The 20,374-nt window shown below is 36.0% G+C and overlaps 1 protein-coding gene across 5 annotated transcripts in view; it reads left to right on the plus strand.

Moving 5' to 3' along the window:
- LOC150097035 ((Lyso)-N-acylphosphatidylethanolamine lipase-like) overlaps positions 1 to 20,374 on the plus strand; it is a 111,355-nt gene that overhangs the window by 44,108 nt on the left and 46,873 nt on the right. For all 5 annotated transcript variants that reach the window (XM_090407821.1, XM_090407823.1, XM_090407820.1 and 2 more), the window contains one exon: positions 18,012 to 18,126. In XM_090407821.1, the coding sequence (XP_090263947.1) occupies positions 18,012 to 18,126 (115 nt within the window). The remainder of the gene's footprint in view (positions 1 to 18,011; positions 18,127 to 20,374) is intronic.

Consider the following 20,374-nt stretch of genomic DNA (forward strand, 5'->3'; position numbering starts at 1 on the left):
AAGTTATTCACATGCAGACTTTGTTTGCTTACATTGTATAAAGGATTAAACAAGAATATAATTTCTTGGCAAGTTTAATTTTATTAGAAACATTCTTTGCAGTATTTTTGGTAAACAGTGGGATGTGAAAAAAATTCCTTATCTGTAATGTTTCTGTGAAAAAATAAGAAAACTAGAAAAAACAAAGAAAAGAAAAATACTTTATTGTGATGCCATGCAGAAATTAATTATAGAATATCAGTTTGAAATGACTGGAGATCAACAGTTATAGTATTTCTTGTTTACAAAAAATGGATTATTTGGTCTTAAAATTAGAACTAGCCATGTTGATTTTAACTACTTTATAATTATAGAGCATTTTTGACTTTGTCCATTTGGATTTTGGATGCATTCTTTCCATTTAATTGCATGTTACATTATATTTTGTTTACTTTATACAAATAATCAAAATCTCAATGGTTCATTCTGTATTGCAAGATTTCTGTGAATATCAGAAGGATATTTAAAATCAGGTAGGAGCATTTTGAACTCAGTTTAAAACCTGTTTGAAATGATATTATATCATGGATAATTTATTTACTTGTGTTAAGATATTAGTATGTCCATGGTGCACCTTCTCCCTGTGTTTTCTTGAAGTCCTACTTATGTTCTGGCATTATTCTCTTGTTAACGTATGAAAAGAGGAATATGCAGATCTCTAGGAAACTTTGCAATTTTCTTTCCCCTAGAATAAAGGCACAAATCTCATGATCTCATCTGACTCTTAACTTGTTGCAGCCTATTTTTAGAAGCCAAGCAGGTGCAAAATCTTTTGCCATTTCTTTTATAGAATGAATATGGTACATATGATTGATTTTCTTACAAACTTGCCCACAAAAGTTACTCGAGACCTGATCAGTAGATAAACATTACTGAGATTTAGTTAGTAAAACCCACCTGAATGTTAGAACTCTTGCCTTTTTTTTTTTTATCTTTGTTTATTGCTGTTTTGGAAGTAAGAAACAAGGCTAAGACTAAAATTTTATCTTTATTGCTTAAGTAAAGGATGTGTTGTTGCTTTGGCAAAATTTGGTTATTGTTATTGTGCATGACGCCTACATCAGCTGTATTCATGACATATTTTGGTATTTAAATTAAGCTTGTTTGAGAAAGTAGATAATTCAAAATATAATCATGCCTCATATGTACATGTATGTTTATAACTTGGATATGTTTATCACTGAATGTATGTGTTTTTCCTAATTTAAGTTTTGAATGGTCAGTTAGATAAGAATTACCAGATTTTTGGATTGAGGTGAGGTGTATATGATAATTTAATATCTACTATATCATACTGGTATATCATGTATATCATATTGGTGTAAATGATGCGGGTGCAATATATTGAAAAGAGGCAAGTATTAGGAAAATTGGAAAAGAAGGAATCAGAGGTATATCAGGTGTTGGTTGGGATTAGATATTATTAAGGCTGTAGGACTGGATGACATATCACCATGTATTCTTAAGGAATGTGCACAGCAGATGGTTTGACCTGGTTATTTAATGAAAGTCTTATGGTGGGTAGGGTTCCATAAGGAGTGGAAAGAATGCAAAATAGTACCACTCCACAAGCATAGGTCTAGGACAGAAATCTCTGACCTATAGACTACTCCAAGGTGTTGGAGAGATTTGTTAGGAATAGAATACATGGGTTTGTAAAGGGTAGGTCCTGTTTTAGCAATTTACTTGCATTTTATGATAAGGTAACAAGTGTGGGATATGGGAGAATCATATACAGTGATATTCTTGGACTTTGCAAAAGCATTTGATAGATAATCACATGATAAGTTGGTTACAAGCTGCAGAGGATAGGAACAGATAGTGTATTGGTTAGATGGATCGGAAATCGGCTCTCTGAACAATACCAACAGGTTGTGTGTGATGGAGCAGTGTCTCAAAAACAGGAGGATAACCAGTGACATGTCCCAGGATTCTTGGGCCCCTACTGTTTAGCTTGTTTGTAAATGATGTATCATGTACAAAGTTGGGAAAAATTATAAGTACTACTGCTGATGTTAATTCCCTTCAGGAAGATTTGAATAGACTTTTGACTTGGACAAAGGAGTGGGGTTGTAGTTTTAATATCTTTGCAAAAGCATTTGATAGATAATCACATGATAAGTTGGTTACAAGCTGCAGAGGATAGGAACAGATAGTGTATTGGTTAGATGGATCGGAAATCGGCTCTCTGAACAATACCAACAGGTTGTGTGTGATGGAGCAGTGTCTCAAAAACAGGAGGATAACCAGTGACATGTCCCAGGATTCTTGGGCCCCTACTGTTTAGCTTGTTTGTAAATGATGTATCATGTACAAAGTTGGGAAAAATTATAAGTACTACTGCTGATGTTAATTCCCTTCAGGAAGATTTGAATAGACTTTTGACTTGGACAAAGGAGTGGGGTTGTAGTTTTAATATCAATATGTGCAAGGTGTTGCATTTTGGAGTGCAGAAATATAAGACTGTGTACTATATCAGTGGTGCCATACTGTAGGAAGCGGATGAGATTAGAGATGTGGGAGTGATGGTGGACAGTAGACTGAAGTTTAGAGGGCATATTGCAAGTGCTGCAAAGGATACACATTGTAGTGATGATAAGAAGTACTCTAACATGTAAGGATAAGGAAGTGGTTGTGCCACTGCATAAAGCACTGGTAAGACCACACTTTCACTATTGTGCTCAAATCTGGTACCTGGTTTTCAGTGTGATATGGAGACATTGGGGAGGGTCCAGAGGTGAATGACTAAGACAATATCAGGACTTGGGACTGCTGGCTATGGAGAGAGGCTGAAAAAATGTGGATTAATCGGGGTGATATTATAAAAAGAGGAGAAGGCAAGAGGGGAAAAACCAGAGGTCCTCCCTGGAAGTTATGTAAGAGTGTGGTGAAGAGGGGTGTGAGGAGTAGATTGTTTACCTGGAAAATTGTCAGTGAATGGAATGCATTACCAAAATGTGTTGTTAATGCAAGGGGTGTTAAGTCTTTTAAGATTCAGTATGATAAATATGTTGTCAGTTGAATGTATCCCACGATGAGTCTGCCAACTCCATAGAGGGTGTAATAGTAATAATTAGAATTAATACATGTCCAAAAATCTTTCAATGTTACAGTTAATATGATGAGATTAAGTGTTAAGTTTGTGTTTATAGTTGTAAATTTTCAATAAATCTACATTTTCTTTAACTCTATTAGAAAATTTGATGACTATTACAACTGATCCAGTTTTCAAGACTGTGAATTTGCTGATACAGTGAAATCAGGAGTGGGATTGTAGTATCTGCAAAAAGTGATCACTGAGGCAGGAAAGATGATGTGTATGGGTGCATGTACACCACTCACACAATCATTAATTTTCCACTGATTAGGACCATACATTAATTTTCTGGAAAATTCCTCAGTCATGAAGATTTTGGTAATAGTACACAATTCTGCTGATTTGACATTTTTGAAAAATGCAACAGTATATGTATACTTTCATGTTTTACCATTGAAAGATTGACTCAAAAAATTAAAAGTTTATTCAGTAACTAAAATTTATTATTTCGATTATAGATATTAATGTGAACTATTTCTGTGTTTTTAGCAGCTAATTAAGGCCTAAATTCGTAAATAGTAAATAAAACAAAAAATTAAACTGATATTACTTTTTAATAATAATAAAGTAAATTTCCAGTAAGGATATGTAACAATTACCTCAAAATTTACCCACTTGTCTCACTTGAAGTATCAGCAGTTTCTGTTTCTCTGAATTGCTATAGTAGTTAATACAGCGAGCTTGTTCTTGTGTATTTCTTTTACATGCCAGATGATGCTAAAATTCAATATTAGTTCACGTCATACAGTTGATGAAAGGTAAGTCAAAGGAAATGATTGTCTTGGTTGGTACAAATGATTTGAGAAGTGAGATGTATTCTATGAGGGAGGATGTAAAGGAGTCGTTAGAAAAAGCAAAACTCAGAGTGAGAATGTCTCCTATGATGCTGTGATAGAATAGAGGTGAACTGAGGAGGAGAGCATTGTTAGCTAATAAGTCTGTGTGTAGGGGTTGTGCAGGAAGAAAACGATCATGTTAGTCTTATCTTAGGTGTCTAGAGAGAGAGCTTGTTTACCTAGCATTCTGAAGCATAAATTCAGGAAAACTTAAGCAATTAGGGTGGAAGCAGGTGAGTTGACTGAAGGCACCCATGAGGCGAGTGATTGTGAGAATGACCAAGTGTGGAATCTAGTCTCTCAAACAAAAATATTGAATAGGGTAGTCAATTCTATATACTAATTGCCAGAAGTTAAAGGCATTAGTGAAAATTGGCTTACAGCAGATGATGTGATTACAAGGATAGAATGTGAAGAGTTTAGTATTTTCAAGTAGGTAGGATTGGGGGGGGGGGAATACTGCTGATGATAGTGGATGAATTGAAGCCAAAAAGAATAGGAGACAGGTGGGAGGGTGGCTGTTCATTCAAAGCAGTCTGGTATGAGATCAAGGCCAGTAAGACAAAATATACATTTGGTTTGTTGTTATATGCCAGGGAATACCACAGATGATCTGGAAGACATGCATTGCCAAATTAGTACAATGAGTACAGGTCAAATGATTATTATGGGTGACTTCAACTATGGAGATATAAACTGAAAGAAAGAAAGATCACATGGTAGGAAGGAATGGAATTTATACACCTACCGAGAGATAATTACTTGAAGCAGCATGTGATGGAGGTAACTAGGGGTGCGATAATATTGAACCTGGTCATGAGATCAGAAGAAATATGCATAACTAAGGTGACCGCATAGCCTCCACTTGATGAAAGTGACCATGTGGTCTTGACTTGGGAGATTGTACAACATGAGGAATATTCTATCAAGAAGGGGTATTTTTGGAACTACAAGGCAGGTGATTATGACAAGCTTAAGAAGAAGCTCTAATCTGTGCTGTGGCATAAAACACTGCAGGGTAAGGATGTTAGTAGTGCATGGGAAATAGTTAAGGATCATCTAGAGGAAGCAATATTAAATTGTATACCTATGGTAAGGAGGGTTAATCAGGTAGGAGTGAGATGAATGAGTAATATCATTAAGCACAAGCTGCAGAAGAAAATGCCATAGAGGGTATATAAAGACATATAAAGGTGACCAGCAAATTCACAAACAGTACAAGGCTCAGACAAGAAAGGTGACCAGTATGGCAAGGAAGGCAAAATCAGATTATAAGAAGAATCTCTCTGAGCAGTCCAAAAAAATCACAAAGAGTTCTTTTGTTATGTGGTAAGTAAGAGGAAGAATGACTATGGGTGAATATTCTTGATGAGTGATGATGGTCACGAAGAGACAGAAGCAAATAAAATAGTTGAGTTACTGAGTGACCACTTTGCAAGGGTATATCATTATAGTGAGACTGCTGCTTTAACATAACTGACAGACATTAATGTGGGAACAGAGGTGGATGAATTAGCAGTTCTTAGATATTGCAGAATCTCAATGTAAATACAGCTGTGGGATTAACTGGGGTATCAACTCGGGTTTTGCAAGAATATGCAAGGAAACTGGTAATGTCCGTAATGTCACTTATATGCTCCTTAATTTAAGTCTCGGCTCTGGTAGAGTTCTAAGGGAGTGGAAAGAAGGCAAAATAATTCCCTTGCATAAGGGAGGTGCTAAGACTACAGCAGCAAATTACAGACCAATCAGTATCTCAGGCATGATGGAAAAAGTAATAGAAAAATTGGTCAGAAAGAGAATTCAAGAATGGTACATCAAAATATGATACTATATGAGGGTCAGCATGGCTTTGTGAAGGATCAGTCATGCCTTAGTAATTTACTAACTTTTTTATAATAGAACTAACAGTTCTATTATAAAAAAGTTGGATAAAGGAAATGTCAGTTGGATAAAGGAAATGACTACATGATGATTTGGTAGATTTTGCAAATCATCCTGAATTGAATTTTGAATACCACATGGAACTCTGTTATGCAAATTAGAACAAATGAGAATGGATATGACACTGGTTAAGTGGATAAGAGTGTGGCTGCTGGACAGATATCAGAAAATGGTATATGGAAGGGCAGAATCAAGGCGAAAACAGATGACTAATGGTGTGCTGCAAGTTTCAGTGCTGGTACCACTACTGTTTATTTTTTACATAAATGATTTAGGAAATAGCCTGAAAGGAAATATTCAATTCTTTGCTGATGATGATGCAAAATTAGGTAGAGTAATAGTTAATCAAGTAATGTGGAAAGCTTTCATGATGATTTAAATATGCTGTCAGTATGGGCAAAAGCTAACAGGTGTCGATTTAATGTAGAGAAATGTAAAGTTATGAATTTTGGGATAAATAGATTACAAGCTGTGTACCACATTGATGGAACTGTACTCCCAGAAATAGATGAAGCCAGAGATTTAGAAGAGGTGGTAGTCTATTATGATGCATAATAGACTCCTGTTATTGTCTTATCCAAATAGTCTATCATGATAATTCCTTGGGAATCCCAAAAAACAATGGCCATCACCTTCCAGCTGACAAAACAGTCTTTGCTTTTTTCGGTGCTCTTTCACCAGGCATTGTCCACTGTTTTGACTGCTGCTTGGACTCAGGTGTGTAGTGGTGGTGGAACCAAGTTTCGTATACAGTCATGAATCGATGCAAAAAATCCTGCGAATTGCAAATAAACAATTACCAAACGCTGCGTTGAAATGTCTTTGTGCATGCATTTTTGATTGACAGTCAACAATTGCAGCACCCATCGTGCACATAGTTCAATTTTTTGTTCAATACACCCATTCAGTTGAGATGCCTACAAGCTCAGCAATCTCACGGACTTTCACTCGGCGGTCTTCCATAATGATACCATGGATTTTGTCAATCATTTCCTTCGTAGTGACCTCAGTCGGGTGTCCAGAACGCCTTTCATCTTCGATGGACTTATGACCACGTTTAAACTCATTACCCAAAAATAAATAGTCTTTAATGCTGGTGCAGAGTCCCCATGAACTGCATCTAACTCGGCTTTGATCTGCATGGCCGTCCACTTCTTCAAATAAAAGTGTTTTATGACTGCACAAAACTCGTTTTTCTCAATTTTTATGAAAAATGCGAACACGGTCGTTTTAGATGTTTGCCAAACGAGAACTATGTGTCACACATGGCTAAAATTTTGCCAGTTTTCATGAAAAAGATGATAAGTGCAGACACTGGTATGAATGAACAAATTGTGTCGCAGTCTATGAAAACATTTCGTCTTTGAAATATGGAACATATTGATGTCCCAAAAGCATACTGAAAACACCTGGACAATTTTTTTGAAAATGGGACAGATGGACATCTTAATTTAAGAGAACAATTATTTTTCATGTAATTTAGGTGCACAATAGATTATACAAAGCCCTGATGGAGTCAAAACACTGATTGCAGGAGGCCCCACTCTTACACACATGTGCAGCTCATAATGCTGACTTAAGTGTATTCATTATTTCTGCACTTGCCACACTTTTGTGCATTCCAGTCACCTATCACTCTTCAAGCAAAAATCCTAATCCTCATCCTCTTGCTCCTTATATATAGCTTCCAGGGATTGGCCTCTTGTTCTCCTAACTCTCTACCATTCTATGAAATATCTCATTTATGTTAATCCAATAATATACCAACTTATATGTCTCAGCCATGTTCTCCCCCCCCCCCCCACACATCCCTCTGTCTGTCTTCATACTCAATATTCCAGTGACCAGAAACCACCTTAGTCGATCATCTCTGAATCCTTTCCAGCATTTCTTCATCCTTTTGAAAGCCAGGTGACAGAATCTATGCATAATCTGTAATATGGTCTGATCAAAGCCTTATACAGTAGAATCATAACATGCTTTCTTCTACATCATCTGCTATAATCCACTTTGCTGTTGCCACCCACACAGTTTATCAAAATGTCTTTAAATATCACATCCCTATCCACCATCATTCCCAGATCCTCATCTCCTCAGCCTCCTCTCAGATATCTACGCTAATCTTATACTTTGCATCCTACCTTTTCTTACCAAATTTTAAAGATGGAATGCAAAGTGTAAGATTGGTGTAGATATCTTAGAAGAGGCTGTGGTACATTGAACTGGTACCCCACACATTCTGTTCTACTCCTCATAGTTCTTTTCAACTTTGCATCATCTGCAAACAACTGTTTATCACCATCCAAGCTGTTCCCAATATCACTTACATCCAAATCTTCTGAGATATTTCATCCTATACGTATTATCGCCTAATCTCATCTGGTTCAGTTTAATAACCAGCTTATCATTTGGCAGCCAATCAAAAGCTTTGGCAAAATCTAAATATGTCACTGTGTATGCATCCTCCTCATCCAATGCATTTGTCACTTTGTTATAATTATAATAATTACAATTATCCTCTCACAATGAGTTTTATTATCTTAAATCTAAATATAGTACTGGGGTGCTGAAGGGTCAAAGCTGTATAACTGAGAGGAAACCTCCACATAGCCTTTAACATGTTCATTGCCAATCACGCGATATCGTGCGATGCAAGTTCTCACCAAACGGCCGATCACGCGTTATCGCGTAGACATTGCTAACTAAATAAAAAAATTTAAAAAAATTTGCCCACCACACGAAATTCCAATTTTCAGCTTGGCAATGAACGATACGCGTGATGCGAGTTTTCACCAAACGGCCGATTACGCGTTATCGCGTGGACGTCGCTAACTAAATAAAAAAATAAAAAAAATTTGGCCACCACACGAAATTCCAATTTTCAGCTTGACAATGAAAATGTTAAAGGAATGCAGAGAACCGACCAGGGTTTCTGACCTAATGTCCAATCCTTACCTTCTCGTGGTGCACCCTGTTGGTTATCTACCTGGATACTGAACGAACGAGGATGGGCTGGCAATTTGGGATTTAGCCGACGAAATTGTATTCTTATTGGCTTAAACCAATATAGAAAATGATGGTACAACATGACAAAATTTCATGCTGGCTGCGTCATCGCCCAGTTAAACAAGGCCCCCCGTTGTTTTTGCCAGGGAACCAAGGAACAGCAAAAAGTCAGCTACTGGAACAAATCTGAAAGCACATCCCAACTCAACATCACCGGAGTTAAAGATCGGTACTATCAACATAAGAAGCCTGAATGACAAAGAAATGGAGCTGACTGAGGAATTAGATAAGTACTAGATCGACATAATAGGGGTGACTGAAACAAAAAAGACAAAAACTGGTGAGATCTTTCTGAGCAATAAATACAAAATGTTATATTCAGGCAATGAGTATCAAGGAAAAGAAGGAATAGCCATAGTATTCAAAGCAAAATATGAGGCTAATCTTCTTGAATGGCAGGCAGTCTCAAGTAGAATGATGTGGGTAAATATCAGAATGGGGAATTGGACAATGAGACTTATTTGTGCCTGTGGTCACACAGAAGGTTCTACTAAGGTAGAAGTGGAGGAATTTTTTGATGCTTTAGAAAAAGCATCTGACACAATGAAAAAGAAAAAGTTAGTCCATGTTGGGGATCTGAATAGCAGAGTAGGAAATGATTGTCAGACATACAAAAATATTTTGGGAAAATTTGGAGAAAAGAGCAAAGCTAATAATAATGGCAAATACCTGTTGGATTTTTGCTCAGGACATGGACTGGTTATTACTAACACCATGTTCCAATATAAAAATGTGCACAAATTCACATGGAGAGAAGAGGCAAGGAATAAGAAAAGTCTCATTGACTATGTTATTGTTTATAGTGATGTTTTCTCAGTGATGTAGGACAACACCACAGTGTACAGAGGATTTGAAATTGGCAGCGATCACTATTTAGTCTTGAGCAGGATATTGAATTTCATATTGAAAAGAATAACATGTAAGAAAGTTCTAAAGCAAACAAAAGTTGAGCAGCTCTCAGATGTGAACTGTAGACTAAAATACACAAAGATTATTGAAGGAAAAACGAAAAAGTTTGAGAACAGGAACCAAACCTTGGAGATTCAGTTGCAAGTCTTGAAGAAAACCCTGATTGATTCAGCTAGAGAGGCATGTGGTGAAGTTGTCTGCAAGGATAGAAAAATCAGAACTCCATGGTGGACACAGGAAGTTAAAGAGGCAGTGAAGGAAAAGAAGAAAGCATATCAAAAGTTCCTGGCAAATAAGTCAGCTTTTGATCTTAGAGAATACAGAGACAAATGTAAGAAAGCGAAACACTCTGTAAAACTAGCTAAACAAAAGTCATGGGAGGACTTTGGCAAGAACATAGAAAATAAATATCAAGAAGGTGGTAAGATATTCTGGAGGTTGTTGAAGCTTAGAAATGGAGGAAAGATGCTCTAAAAGGAGTTAGAGATGATAAAGGTGACATGAAAACAGGAGAAAAAGATTTCCTTGATGTATGGAGTAATTACTTCGAAAAATTACTAAATGAAACAAGTAGTGATAGCACAGTGGTAAAAAACACTCAACAGGCATACAGTCAGGAATATATCCATACTTGAAATAGAAAAAGCCATCAAAGGCTTGAAAGGTGGAAAGGCAGCAGGAGTAGATGATATTTGACCAGAAATGCTGAAGTATGGTGGTATAAAAGTCTTACAGTGGCTCAACTGCATAGTTCAGATAGCCTGGACAGAGGGAAATTCCCAATGATTGGAGTAGAGCTCTCATAGTACCCATATATAAAAAGGGAAATAAAACTGAATGTGAGAATTTCAGAGGTATTTCCCTACTGAGTGTTCCTGGCAAGATCTATGCAAGTATACTTGAGAAACGGTTGAGAAGAGTTGTGGAAGAAAAGCTTGGTGAAGAACAAGCTGGATTCAGGCCAAATAGAGGCTGTCAGAATCAGATCTTCACTTTACGACAAATAGTTGAGAAAGCATGGGAATAAAATAAAGATCTATATTTAAGTTTTGTCGATCTGGAAAAGGCATATGACAAGGTGCCAAGAAAGAAGCTATTCAATACACTACAGTTATATGGTGTCAATGGGGCATTATATCAAGTAATACTTAGCCATTATTTGAGTTTTAAGTTGGCAGTTAGAATTGAAGAATGTACAGGAATATGGTTTAATGTTAAATCTGGTGTGAAACAAGGATGTATATTATCCCCATTGTTATTCATTATCTATATGGATCACATTATGAAGGAAAGTGGTTTTAAACATGATATCAGAATTGGAGATGTTAATGTTAATGTTTGCTTTATGCGGATGATGTTATACTTCTAAATAAATAGGTAGAATCATTGAAAATGTCAACTTTGTTGTGAACAGGGAACCTGTGGAACAAAAAAAACATTTCGGCTACTTAGGCACGGTTTTTAGTGAAGATGGTAAATTAAATATGGAAATAGACAACAACAGAATTAGAAAGCTGGTATAGTAAGAAGTCAATTGAATAAATTCATATGGAATAAGAGAGAAATTAGTCGGAACACTAAATTATCTGTATATAAGATAGTGTTCAAACCAGTTTTAACTTATGGATCTGAGAGCTGGGTCAGAAGTAAAACACTTGACCAAAGACTAGAGACCGCGGATATGAGAGTCCTGAGAAAGATTATAGGTGTGAACAGATGACATCAATGGCAATATCGTATTAAAAACGAGGCTATTAGGAAAGAACTTGACATTGTTAGCATCCAGGAATGCGTTGGCAGAGCTTATCAGCAGGAGGTATAGTCACTTAAACAGAATGGGCGAGGAAAGATTAGCAAAACAAGTGTTCTCTGCCAGGTTGGCCGGAAAACGACCTGGAGGAAGACCAAGATATAGGTGTATTGATACAATGTGCCTTAGACGATGGAAATATAAGATCTCATAATGATAATATTGGAGTCTTGACAAGTAACAGACTGATTTGGAGGAAAATTGTAGATAGGAAGTTAGTAATGATGTAAATTTTTCATGAGTACTATCATATCCTGTACACCCCTTGAGGGTACATGTCAGGAATTTGATGATGCTGATGAAATATAGTACTGTGTATGCATTTCCCTTGTCCAATGCATTTATCACTTGTTTATAGTTATTATTAATGCAACAATTATAATTATCCTCCTATGATGAGACTGACTTAAAAAGGCACAGTGTGGGAGACCCAAATTATCAACACATTATCTGTCATACCACTCCTTGAAACCAACAGACAAAGTACTCATAACGACTGAGGAAAACTATTCCATTCATTCCCAAGTAAAAAAATCTAGTTCTCACACCCTTGCTTAACTTACTAAGGATGACCTTTTGTACTGCCCACTCTACCCATGTGCTGAAACATTTTCCTTGTATCAATCCTATAAAAGTCTTTAAGTAACTTAAATGTTTGTATCATATTCTTCTCTCCCTTTTTTGCCTGCTAATAAATAATTAGATTGCTAAAACATGATCTTCCTTTAGCAAACTTATGCGGTCTATCAAAAAGACTGCTGCTCTTGTCAGCCCAATTTAGGGTCTTGGTCTTTACTAGCCTTTCTAAACAACTTGGCCACAGCTGTAGACAAGCAGATAGTCCTGTAATTGAAAGTCTTAGTCTTATCATCCCATTTATGAAACCTCTTTCTACTCCTTTGCGACTTTGCCCAATCTGAGACTCATGTTAATGATACTGTTGTTTACTCCATTATGATATACCATCAAATCCTATAGCCTTATTGACATCAAGTTTACTCAATTTCTCATATATCTTCTGCTCACTCTCTCTATCAGTGGCTCCTTCTCCTTTCCCACTGCTCTCAAGTTCTGCATAATGTTACATTCACAACGATAAGGTATCTTATCATTGTGAATCTAGGTGAGGATCTTGTGTGAATCTTGCATATTTGACATTGAAATTCATATATAAACTAAAAACATTATAAAAATGTTGGCATCTCAGAGCTTATCTCTGAGATGCCAACATTCACGAGGATAAAATGCCTTTATGAATTGTTCATTTAACATCTCTACTATATTCTCCTCAGTCGTAATCATTGGGCCATTTTCATCAACTAATGCCATCTCTCCGTAATCAATCTTTCTTTGATTTGCCACATATTGCAAGAAATCCCTAGAATTTCTTTTAGCTTCATAGCAACTGCTGCTTATAAAGCAATTTTGCTACCCTAACTAAGCAAGTTGCTTTTATTACCTGCTTTTTGTACTCCTCATGCAACTGAGTATTACCACTCATCTTATGCTGCTTCACATCTTCATTCATCCATTTCACACCTATCTTCTCATCTTGGGAATGCATTCAGACATTGTCTCTGCCAGAGAGTTCTTGGGCAGGACCAAAGCAGCATTAATTTCTTTTCCATCCAATTCACCTATCCATGATATAGCTGCAAGCCATCTCCTAACTTTGTCATAATCACCTGCCTTATAGTTCCACATATAGCTGGCCACTTCCCAAGTAGTTACTTCATAGTCACTTTCACCAACTGGAGGAAGAGTAGATTGATACCTTATTTACAATAATGTCCTGAGATAATCAAATCCAAGATCCTTGTGTACCCTCTATGGCATACTACATAAGGTAGTTATTTCTCAGAAACTCAAGAAATTCATTCTCTTTAGTTCTTGATGCTGTCTCTTCATTCCAGCCTTTGTTACCATAACTAAAATCAGCCATAATACTATCCATTTCCTTATTAAGCAGACCAATTTTCCCATACATTTCTTTCTCACTACCTTCCATATTACCAGTTCTCTAACAGCAACAAACTAAATATTTCACCTTATCCATCTCGCCTTGCACCATACTGTTTCAGAATCACTGCCACTATTTGCTCCTTGAATCTCCACCTGGGATGGGCATAACTCTTCTATTACCATCAACAGCACTTCTACTTCCTTTCTGCTCTCTCTGTCTTCACGAAAAACATATCTCCCATCTTCATTCCTCTCAGGATGTTATCTTCACCTAACTATGTCTCACTTATTCTGGCAATTTTTGGGTGAATTAGCTCCATCATTGCTAGTTTCATTCCCCTTATTGATGCCAAGTTGTGAACAGACTGATTTAGCCAGAAGTGTCTTAGAAGAATGAAATATTAGATATTATGATGTTGGAAGTATTTTCACTTGGTTATACTATAAATTAAAGATGCCAAAAAATTATGTTCTTGCTTTCATCCTTTATTGAAGTGTAAGCAAACATCGTTTGCATGAAGCATCTTCACGACTGGGATACTTGTATATAGGGGCTAATGACCCTATATACAAGTATCCCATAATGCAAGGCACATATACTAGACTATAACTATACTATAAATTAAAGGTACCAAAAAATTATATTCTTGGTTTCATTCTTTATCCAAGTGTAAGCAAACAAAGTTTGTGCAAAGTATTTTCACGTCAGGGCTTCTTGTAATAGGGGTTAATGACTTCATATGAATTGCCTTAGTATCCCATAATGCAAGCCACATGTCCTTACGGACATGTATAATGCTATGCATTATACATTTTTGGCATCTTTAATTTATAGTATAACCAAGTGAAAAAACTTTTAACAGCTGTCTCCATCAGTGGGAGCCAGATGAGACCTCAATCAGTAGAATTTAATCTGTTTCTGCTAATTTACTCCTCTTAGTTAATATGAAAAGCAGCCAGTGGCATTGCTATCAATAGGCCTTACTCAAGCATTTGATAATGCCTGGCATCCTTTTCTGTTTCAAATCCTTGAGCAAATTGGTGTAGGTAAAACGTTGCTATACATTATTAAAAGAGTCAATGCTAATTCAACTACCCACCTCCTAGTTAATGGGGTTCTATCAGACCTGGTCAAAATTCATAAAAGAGTCTGTCTCTTAGTCCATTACTCTTTTGGTTCTTGAACCTTTCTTGCAAGAGGTCAACAATACACGTGTTGTGCGAGAAATAATAGTTCTTTCACCTATGTAAGAAAATAAAGTATTAGCATATGCCAATGATCAGTTTGGGGGATAATGATTTCATATATATATTTTTTGGTATTTTGGAAAAATTCAGCAAGATCAGTGGATTAACTGCTAATGCAGACAAGATAACATTCAAAGTTATTGGAAAGTAGGATCTTGAAGCAGTGAGAACTCCTTCACTATACTTGGAATTCTCATCTCCACTTTCCCAATGTTACCAGTTCAAGAACTATATACAAGAACATTGAAACCTTGGAAGAGTAGAAAATTGGGACACTTTTCTTTTCTTCTAAAACCACAGTACTTAAAACCATAATCTTCCCTGCCCAGTTGTACATAATAAATATGCAATTTTTTGGTCTAGCTAATACCAAGAAGTTAAAAAGAAATTTCTTCAACTATCAAAGAAGCATGTAGGCATTGGGCTTCCAATCTTAAAATTCTGCTATTTAAGCAATACAGCTTCAAAAATCCATAAAATGTTGCAGACCAATCATACATGCGCAGGCCTTCTCTGGTATTACCTGGAGTTTCATCTTCTCCCTGTTTGAAGTAATTTATTATAAAGGTCCAAAAGCTGAGATTGTTCCTGAATGCTACAACATTCTGTGCTTAACTCTAAGATTGCTACAATATTCTGGTGTTGACATTCTTTCCATTAATAAAGTAAAATTTGGTATAAAGAAATCTTTAACCTCTTTTGCGATGAGCTTCCACAGTTAGGTACTGACAACAACACTTTGTTTCATAACTTACTGAAGTTCCAAGGATACCCTAACAGGAGAAATCTTGCTTGGAGAATTGTCAGTACTTTAACATCATAGATCCAATATGTTACATCTCTGTTACTGACTGGAAACAGTAGAACATGCATTCTACAGCTGCATGCTCTCTTGCCCTGTGTATGTGAAACAGATTATGTAATGTGTTGGGCATTCCATTACTTACAACAGAACAGGTTCTTTTTTTGCTGTACCCAACACCTGTCAACGATGGTTAGAGAATTTTGAATTTTGAAGAGAATTATACTATTATATCAATTAAAAAACTTTAATTAATACTTCCTATATTTCGGTAATGTTACATTACCTTCTTCAGGGAACATCAAAATAATGATATGTGCATGCAAGCACTAACACTGAACAAATATCGCTGAAGACAACAACTGAAGTTGGTCCTAGAGTCCTAAAAGGTACCACCTAGTGGGCTAAATTGGATATTAGTCTTGGGGGCAGTCTCATGCATCCAAATTTGTTGAGGTTTGGGGAGTTTTTAGAGCTAAGGCTGATTCCCGGAATAATCTCTCATATTTATACTTGCTGCGGTGGAGTAAGGTGGCTTCCAAAGCATGGTCAGCAAGTTCTGAGTGGCTGTATTGGTGGAAAAGCAGATATAATCCTTATGTTCAGATATCGGCTTGTCCTGCCTGTTTGGCCGTAGTAAGACAGTTTGCAACTACAAGGGACCTGTATACTCCAGGTAGGTCTAGGGGAAGTGGCTGGTCCTTGGGAGAACAGATAAGAGATGCCGATTTTCTATATGGTTTGTAACAAGTTGTCAAGTCATATTTTTTTAGGATTTTTGTTAGCTTTTCAGAAGTACCTCGAGTATAAGGAATGGTGAAAATTTTAAAATTGGCATCTCTTATCTGCTCCCCCAAGGACCAGTCACTAGTAGAGATTCTCGGTCAACCATTTCTGAATGCGAGCCCTAACCAACTTTTCCAAAATCTTCACTGCCACTCTTGAGATACCATTATCCTCCTTGCTAGACTGTAGCAGGCTTATATTGTAGAGCCTGGCTGATCATCATCTTTCCCTTTATATTCCTTCCATATATCTTTTGCAACTCCTGAATAATGCTACTTTCCATTTAACTTCCAGCCCTGATTTATCCTCTTTATTCTAGGTAATGCAATCTGATACTACATCCCTCAAATATCTCTTGACCATTTTCACTATCCTTTCAGCTTCTTATGTCATGGTACTGCTGCATGTTGTCTCCTAATTTTGTCATAATCTATGGCTTTGCATTTCCACATTATATCCCTTCTTAATTGAAAGTGCTTGCTTAGTCACTTCTCAGGTCAAGACTGAGTGGAAGCTCTAGGGTCACACATGCTATTCAGTTAATAGTTGCATAAATTCCTTATCTATTCTTCACATTTCCTCTTTCCTTTCTTTGTCCCCATAGAATGGAAAGAGGAAATCCCCTGTCTGCTCCTTACCAAGTAATATGGCATGCAGGACCATATGCAGTTTCCCTGATTTTTCACTTTCTGTCTCTCACTGAACAACACTTTCTCCAAACATTCTAAATCCATCCAAGTGAGCATTGTCTGTCATATACAGGGTGATCAAAATTAAAGAGTCCTCTTTAAGGCCTTGTGGAGTGCCTTCCAATGATCCAAATGCTGTGAAACTTTGTGAATGCATGTGAAACACATGCATTTAACACATAAAAAACTATGTAGTAGTGGGCAGTAGATAGCAAAAAAAGGTAGTGGATGCAATGTTATGATAGAAAGTAACCTCCTGCAGTGAGCCCTTGGATTCCATGCATTTCATCTAATAATGATAACAACAGTATCACTAGTGTATAAACAAAACAAGCTGAAGCTCTGTTGCAACATCCTTCTTCCATACATCTCCTAGTGACTTGTTATTTTATGCTGATTTATAGCTCTTCTAGTTCTGCTTGAACTGGCTCTCTGGTTTTATGACCAAATGCCTTTTCTGATTTCAACCAAAATTCTGGTAGCAGTATGGTTACAAGAAAACACATCCAAAAATTTTCTTTTAAACATTTGTGATTCAAGCCACCTATTGTGAGTAAAAAAGGTGAGAGTGAATGTTTGACTTTATCAGGAAGCTTGTGTTATTATTTGTCCATTTTCTAGTTATTTTATAAACTAAAAGCCTGCTATATATTCTCATAGCCATTTTCTAGTCTGCTAAAAATGGGTAAATTAAAAAAAAAAAAAAAAGAAACATTAAAAATTATTTGAAAAAAAAGCTCTTTCTCAATAGTAGACTGAACTTAAAATTTAAAATAAATTTGATTTTATAGCAAGATTATTTTAGAGACTTTGGTTTATTTAGGTCCTAGATTAGTTGAGAAATTTCGACCAGATATTAGAAGAAAATTTGAACCTATTGTTGAAGACAGAGAAGCTATTCCTAATTATGTGTATCACTGCAATGCACAAAGTCCAAGGTAAGGAACCTTTTATGTAATACTAATACTGTAATAAAAATATAAGTGTGCTGTCATAAGGTGATTTGACAGAATGTTTGAGCACTGAGCACTTAGTAGATGAAAGCTGCTGCTTTTTTTTTTTTACCTCAATTCAGAGAACTACTCTAGCAGAATGAATTTTGAAAATTTGTATTTTGACTAAAATTTGCAATTAGTTTCAGTAAGGTAATTTAAAGTTTTGTCTTAACAAACATACAGACACAAACAGGCAGAAAGAATGTTTCTAACTACAAAATTTTGGTGGAATATCATATTTAAGATCATATCTAAAACTTATGAAGAGATTCCAATTTTGGTTTATAATTGGAATCATATGCAGTTTAATTCAACATTAGACTATAAAAAGACCTTTTTTATGATTCTCTCAGATCATTCTTTTGTTTAGTCAAATGGGTGATATATATAAAATCCACTGCTCTGATTTTATATATATATACTTATCAGGGGCAAATATTCAGGGTGTGAGGTGCTCATCCACCAAATAGCAGTATCGCTGATGTTATATTTTTGCATTTATTCCCATTAAAGACTCCAGACTAATTGTTTCTAGACTTCACATGATTCCTGAAAATAAACACAATATACTAATGCTTCATGAAGAGGACATTTTCGATCCGTAAGCATTGCATCTCATTCAGGTGTTTTGTAATGCTTATTTTTGTTATATTGTAAGATCATAGTCTTAAAATAAAGAAAGATTCTTTATTATCTTTTTTTTTATTTCTTTATTTCAGTAAATACTTTTATGCATTGACCGAGAGTTCACTTATGAAAAATACACCTCTCCGACATTTCAAGTGTCATTTCTGACATTTCAGTTCCTTAGTACGGAACAAGAGTTTTTGGATCAAAAATCTTATTAGTATAACAACTATTATTATTTTTCTGATATCTTTCTGGCAAATGATGAGAGGTGGTATACATGGGATAGCAAGAGGTTATTTTTTTTTTGTCATCTGTATAAGAGTTGAAGGCAAACCAATGCCAAGAGATTACCATTACCCAAAGACAATGCCTTGTTTTTGGGTAATTGTAACCCAAATACATTTATGTATTTGGGTTACAAATGTACCAACAAATGTATATATATGTTGCAGGGTTTACTGTTGGCTGAGTTGCAAAGCTGGATTTTTGACTTGATCTGTTTGAGATATTCTGAATTTTTATCACAGATTGCTTTGGCATTCTTATTGGAGAATCATGGCTTAAATAGTGTTCAGGGGTTTGGTATGATGTGGGAATGAATGTCCTCATTCCCACGGCATGAATGGCAATATCATATTAAAAACGAGGATATTAGGAAAGAACTTGACATTGTCAACATCCAGGAATGCATTAGCAGAGCTAATCCCAGGTGGTATGGTTACTTAAACAGAATGGGCGAAGAAAAATAAGCAAAACAAGTGTTCTCTGCCAGGTTGGCAGGAAAACGACCCAGAGGAAGACCAAGATATAGGTAGATTGATACGGTACAAAGTGTCTTAGACGATAGAAATATAAGATCTGATAATGTTGGAGTTTTGACAAGTAACAGACTGATTTGGAGGAAAATTGTAGATAGGAAGTTAGTAATGATGTAATTTTTTTCATGTAGTACTATCATATCCTGTACACCCCTTGAGGGTACATGTCAGGAATTTGATGATGATGAATACAATTAGGTTTGAAACAAACATAACATAAAATGTTATGTTTGTTTAGTAATTTAGCCATCTTGTCTGTAACATTCTTGATATATGGAAGCATGATAGTGTTTTTGAAATCTTGTTTCTGTGAGATGCTTGTAGGAGGTGTGTGGAGGATTTTTTTTGAGTCTTGGGCTCGTAACCATTTTTTTTGAGGATCTGTGTTAAATATTCTAATTCTTCATTTCTCTGTTTTTCTGTGCTGGATATATTATAAGCGCTGTCCCTCAGGGTTTTTAGTAGATATATTTTTTGCGAAGGGTGGTGGTGGTGTGAGGCTGCATTAAGAAATCTTCCTGTGTTCGTGGGTTTTCTATATATTGAGAAAGAAAGTTTTTTATCTTTTTCATTGACTTCTAATAGGATGTCAAGAAAAGGAAGTTTTCTAAGTTCTTCTTATTCTAAAGTAAATTTTCTAAAGTAACCTTTCTTCAGGAGTCCTATCAAGATCCGAAAAAAATTTACTACTGAAAGGTTTCAACTTTGCCTTAATGCCACATTTCCTACCAGAAATTGACATT

The sequence above is a fragment of the Typopeltis vanoorti genome, chromosome 18 (assembly GCF_054136105.1).
Source record: "Typopeltis vanoorti isolate ZY-2024b chromosome 18, IOZ_Tvanoo_1.0, whole genome shotgun sequence".
Classification (NCBI taxonomy): Eukaryota; Metazoa; Arthropoda; class Arachnida; order Uropygi; family Thelyphonidae; genus Typopeltis; species Typopeltis vanoorti.